The following is a 5,713-nucleotide window of genomic DNA, read 5'->3' as shown; positions in this document are numbered from 1 at the left end:
TTTATGTTGCGTGTAGCAGTCTTGTTTTTGAAATTGAGGTTTAGTGCTCCATTCTTTAATTATAGAACAATTTACTTGCCCGTTCTACTATTGATGGACATTGGGTTGTTTCTATTTTTGAGCTGTAATAAATAAAGCTGTTTTGGACACTTCAGTACATGCCTATTGATGGACATAAACATTCATTTCTGTTGGGTATATTCCCAGAAATGGAATTGATTGGTCTATTTTTTAAATTCAGGGATCTATTCATGCCCGTGCTGTCATCTACGAAGCAAAAACTAGTAAAAAAAATTCTTAGTCTTTAGGTAAAAATCCTGGTATTTCTGTCTTTCATAATCAGACAAACAAGAGGTTGTAATAAGAAACTGGAAAGCATCAAAGAGCTATCTCCTCCCTTTTCTCTCATGTTGTTTTCAAATACGACAAAATCCATTGAGGATTTCATGCTTGGTGTCCTCATTTATTAGCAGTGTTCATTGAGGGTGATCTATCGTCTTCACTACAGCCCTACAACTTGGGGCAACTCCAGTTTGCATGGGCCCTTTCCCAAAAAAATGGCTCAAGTTCAGACTCAGGTTGAACTCAGGTGAGGGGGCACGGCTGAGCCCACCTAGAGGGCAGGGTGGTCTGTTCTATATAATTGCCTTGACCCTGGTGTAGAATGCAAAAGTTCCTGTCTTCTCCAGAAAACCTGTGAGTTCTAGAAAAAGTGAACCCAGAAGGATTTGATTTGGGAGGGGTAGTGGTGGAAACAGAAAACCTCTGAAGACAGATCTGTGAAACAAATCGGTTTGGGTCTTCTGCCTTGCACTGCACAATAGGCCCCAACAGAGAGGCCTCAGGCAAGTCCTCCAGTGGTTGGGGCTCCCTCTCCCATCTCCTTTTCCTTCTAAGAAAATGTAAAGCCTGGAGGAAGCAGATAGGGGAAATGGAAATCCAGACCCCCTTTTACAGACAGGTCCAGAAGCTCCATTTCCACTTTAGGTCTGAAAGTTTAGCGTCTTCAGTTCTCAAGTCTCCTTCTTTGGAGCACGTGTCCCACTCCCTCTCCCTCCCACCCCTCTCCGAATCCGGAGCTTTCTGGGCAGAAACTTGAGTCCCTGGGGAAGAGAAGTCCCAGGCACTTCCCCGGGCCCGGGAGCAGCTTATTACTGCACATCCAGGATGGAAGGGCACCTGGAGTGAACTGGGATGCTAGTACCTAGGACTCAAAGCAAGGGGCTTCCAGAAATACGCCTTAATCCCCATTTTCCAGCCTCCTCTGACTCAGGCACATTCCCGGGTTCCCCTTTCAGGCCCAGAGCGGCCTCCCGGCCCCACCCCCGACTCCCCTTCCCCCCACGAGATGGACACTTTATAGGGAGAGCTTTTTATTCTCTCGTTAAACCTGCCAAAGCACAGGAGACAGAGAGCCAGGGAGGGAGAGGAGGCGACCGAGGTGGGGCGGGCTCCGCGTCCCCTCTCCCGCCTTCCACTACTCCCCCCCCCACCCCCGACGTAGCTGGGTTGCTCCAAACTGGAAAGCAGCGAAAGGACACCTCCTCTCTTTTCTCTCCTTTTCAAATGCAATAAAAAACCGAGAGAGGGAGGGAGGGAGAGAAGGAGAAAGGGGGGGAGGGAGGAAGAGAGAGAGAGGGAGAGGAAGAGAGAGAGGGAGGGAGGGAGGGAGAGGAAGAGAGAGAGGGAGGGAGGGAGGGAGAGAGGGAGGGAGGGAGAGAGAGAGGGAGGGAGGGAGAGAGAGGGAGAGAGGGGGGGAGAGAGAGAGAGAGAGAGAGAGAGAGAGAGAGAGAGAGAGAGAGAGAAAGAGAAAGCGGGGGTAAAGTATTTTCGCAATTTCTGCCATGAAGATTTTATTAGCTTCTCTCCGCCAGGCCGCAGCCAATCAGCGCGCGTGCCCGGGCACCTGCGTCTCCTGCGTCAAGACGGCCGGGCTGAGCGAATGCAGGCGCCGAGCGAGCTGGGAGCAATTTAAAACGCTTTGGATTCCCGGGGCCTGGGTGGGGAGAGCGAGCTGGGTGCCCCCTGTATCCCCCACCCCCAGCACCCCATGAGCCGACCCTCGGCCCCATGGAGCCCGGCAATTATGCCACCTTGGACGGGGCCAAGGAAATCGAAGGCTTGCTGGGAGCCGGAGGGAGTCGGAATCTGGTCGCCCACTCCCCACTGACCAGCCACCCAGCGGCGGCGCCTACGCTTATGCCCGCTGTCAACTACGCCCCCCTGGATCTGCCAGGCTCTGCGGAACCACCAAAGCAGTGCCACCCATGCCCCGGGGTGCCCCAGGGGGCGTCCCCAGCTCCGGTGCCCTACGGCTACTTTGGAGGCGGGTACTACTCCTGCCGAGTGTCCCGGAGCTCGCTGAAACCCTGTGCCCAGGCGGCCACCCTGGCCGCCTACCCTGCGGAGACTCCCGCGGCCGGGGAGGAGTACCCCAGCCGCCCCACCGAGTTTGCCTTCTACCCGGGGTACCCGGGACCCTACCAGCCTATGGCCAGTTACCTGGATGTGTCGGTGGTGCAGACCTTGGGCGCCCCTGGGGAGCCTCGCCATGACTCCCTGCTGCCTGTGGACAGTTACCAGCCCTGGGCCCTCACCGGTGGCTGGAACAGCCAGATGTGTTGCCAGGGAGAACAAAACCCACCGGGTCCCTTCTGGAAGGCGGCATTTGCAGGTAAACTGCCAACTACTCCGGATCCCCTTGGCGCTGAGTGCGGGGTTGCAGGCCCTCCTGGCGCTTGCCTGGGAGGAGGTGGAGGGAGACTTGGGGCTGGTGAGGAGGAGCTTGGTTCTCCTTGGTTGGCTATTAGGACTCTGAAGGAGGGTCCAGGCAGTTAGAGAGCCTGGGTAGAGGCCCCAGAGGGTCTGTGTGAGGGCCTGAGCTGCGGGCTATCTGAAGCCTGAGGACCACCAAGCCCCTGACCTCCCCAGGAGGCCTTGGGACCAGCCTTTCGATATGTTGGTGTGTTTGGCTCTCTTTGCTGTTGTTTGGGGCTCAGGGTATCCCTGCCCGGCAGGATCCCAGTTTAATTCTTCAAAAGGGCCAAATAACTCTCAATTCATTGAGTATGGGGTGCAGTGGGGTGAGTGGGAACAGAGAAATTGGATGTTCTGTAAAGAATACAACCCCTCACTTTCTCTCAGATGAGTTTTTCAGTTTCCAAAGGGAAGTTTAGATTTCCTGCCGCCATGGCTTAGGTGTGTGCATTAGTGCATGTATGTGTTGGGAGCGGGGGCAGAAACGTGTTCCCCCTGTACAGAACTTGCTTGTAGTATCTATAAGAATGGCCAAGAGTTGGAAAATGCATGTGAGGGTGGACATATGTAGACGGTGGGCAAAGGTCTGGCCGTGTGTGATGGGTGTGTTTGCAGACTTGCAGGTGTGAGGGCAGTGAAGAGTGAGGGTGGCCTGCAGAAACCGCTTTCCAAGTCTGGGCGGTGATCAGAGCTGGAAGCCGAGGTGTCCTCTTGTGCTTTGGGGGAACAGGAGTGCACGAATGCCTGTAGGGTTACCTGAGTTCTCCTGCAGGATGACTTAGCTTGTGGGGCCTGGGTCTGCGCCTGAGCTTGCGCCAGGCGGTGGTGTGAGCATGTCTTTCTCTCCCTCCCTCTCCTGCCGCGCAGACTCGAGCGCGCAGCACCCTCCAGACGGCTGCGCCTTCCGCCGCGGCCGCAAGAAACGCATTCCCTACAGCAAGGGGCAGCTGCGGGAGCTGGAGCGCGAGTATTCGGCTAACAAGTTCATCACAAAAGACAAGAGGCGCAAGATCTCGGCGGCCACCAGCCTCTCAGAGCGCCAGATCACCATCTGGTTTCAGAATCGCCGGGTCAAGGAGAAGAAAGTCCTCGCCAAGGTCAAAACCAGCGCTATTCCTTGAGGGAGCTCCCTGGCTGTGCCTGGGGAGGTGGGGAGGAGGAAGTCGGAGTATCCTGGGGAGACCAGGAGCCTGCCACAGCCAGGCTGGGGCCCAGGACTCTGCTGAGAGGCCCCCAGAGGTGACACTCTTCCCAGACCAATGCTCCTGGGCTGTTCCTCAGGCACAGCTTGGGTACCCCATTGGTCCCAGAGAGCCAGCGAGGCCCAGAGTTACAGCCCAGTCCACCAGGTAACACCACCCAAAGGACCTTGTCCCAGTCATAATCATTCATCCTGGCAGTGGCAATAATCACCATAACCAGTAATAGTTGCCATGATAATTAGTATCATATTTTCTATCTAGAGCTCTGTAGAGCACTTTAGAAACTGCTTTCATGGATTGAGCTGATTACGAATAAACTTGGAAGGAGACCCGTGGCAGGAGAGCTTCCTCTGGAACCCCTTCCATTTCCAAAGCCCATCCCCATCCCAGTGAAGGCAGAGGAGACAAGAAATGGCAGATTCACCCCTGTGACTATGTTGCCCCTTTAGCATTTTTCTAAGATGACAGCTAGGCAGGATGGACAACACTGGAGGGTGCATCTCCCTCCCTCCGTGCCCATCCCCTAGGTTGTACCCACTGGTCTCAGAAGTCCGCATCCCCACCTCTTCAATTTTGTCCGTGTGTGAAAAACAAGCCAGCGAGCTGCCCTCCGGGGTCTGTTCTCCTTCCTTTCAGAGAAATGGGGTTTGAGAACGTGCCTGGATAATTCACCACTTCCTCTCCCAAACTTTCCAAACCCTCCCTTAATGTTCCTGGTGGTTCTGACTTAAGGAGGTCATGGTTCATTGGGCATTTGGGAGCCGCATGAAATAGATATTTGTGGCCTTGTAGACGGAGCCCCTCCCAGGCACAAACGGTTACAGAATGAGGGAATAGTAGCCTATCCATGGTAGGCACGTCCCAAACACACTGGTATAGCCCAGAAGGAGAAAAACAAAAAAACAGAAAGCAGAAAATGGCTCCTTCACTACCCGTTCCTCCTCTGCTTGCCTGCCGGTGACACCGCGGAGCTTGCAGGGCTCAGGCCTGGGAGTCGCGGAAGGCTCTTTTTCGAGTGAAAGAACCACGGGCGGCGGAAGCCCAAAGACCCAGTCTCAGAGTGGGGAACGGCAGGCAGCCGGGACAAAAATGGGCACGGACTCATTTCCTTTTCACTTTGCGCTGGTTCAGTCCACATACCCTGAATTCTGGGTGGGTGGAGGGCAGGTTGGCGCCAACTCTCTTTTCCGCAGCCACGTAGACAGTATGGGAACAGTGCGGAGTTCCAAAAACCTGGGGCAGACCAGCTGTTAGCAGAGCCGGGGACCCTGATGTCCTGTACCTGGGCCCTGTGCCCGGTGGGATTCGCTACCTTGGCCGCGCAGCAAATCAGCGTGTTTGAGCTGGATCTTCCTGCAGCCCAGGCTGGAGGTTTCCGGCAGACACTCTCCCGGCGATCGAGCGCACAGGCGTGAAGTGGAGAGGACCCAACGCCGGACCCACGATCCGAGCCACCGAGCAGCGAGTAGGCGGGAGGCGAGCAGCCCGAGGGAGGCCCCCGGCCATGGTCTCGACGGCCGCTCCATCTCGGAGCAGGCTCCTCCTTCTCCAGGAAACCCTGCGTCGGCCGCCGCAGCCGAAGAATTCGAGTCGGGTGGGATCCCAGTCCTGGCTCTTCTTCCGGGAGAGAGTTGGGAAGGCTGTTCTAAATCTTTTTACCAAAGAGGATCCCGAGGCTGAGGGGAAAGGCCCCGACGGGCAGTCACCCTCCCTCCCTGGGTCTTCTTAGAATGCGTGTGCTTGGGGAAGGGGAG

General features: G+C 55.6%; 1 protein-coding gene across 1 annotated transcript; it reads left to right on the top strand.

Annotated features, from left to right (window-relative positions):
- Positions 1-1,945: 1,945 nt before the first annotated feature.
- HOXB13 (homeobox B13) lies at positions 1,946-4,299 on the top strand. Its single transcript, XM_004282662.2, has 2 exons — positions 1,946-2,674; positions 3,625-4,299. Exons 1-2 carry the CDS (start codon positions 2,071-2,073, stop codon positions 3,876-3,878), a joined length of 858 nt encoding a protein of 285 aa, XP_004282710.1. The 5' UTR covers positions 1,946-2,070; the 3' UTR covers positions 3,879-4,299.
- The last annotated feature ends 1,414 nt before the right edge of the window (positions 4,300-5,713 follow it).

This window comes from Orcinus orca, chromosome 19 (assembly GCF_937001465.1).
Source record: "Orcinus orca chromosome 19, mOrcOrc1.1, whole genome shotgun sequence".
Lineage (NCBI taxonomy): Eukaryota > Metazoa > Chordata > Mammalia > Artiodactyla > Delphinidae > Orcinus > Orcinus orca.
Note: the sequence above shows the minus strand (reverse complement) of the source record. Positions and strands in the feature narration are given on the sequence as shown.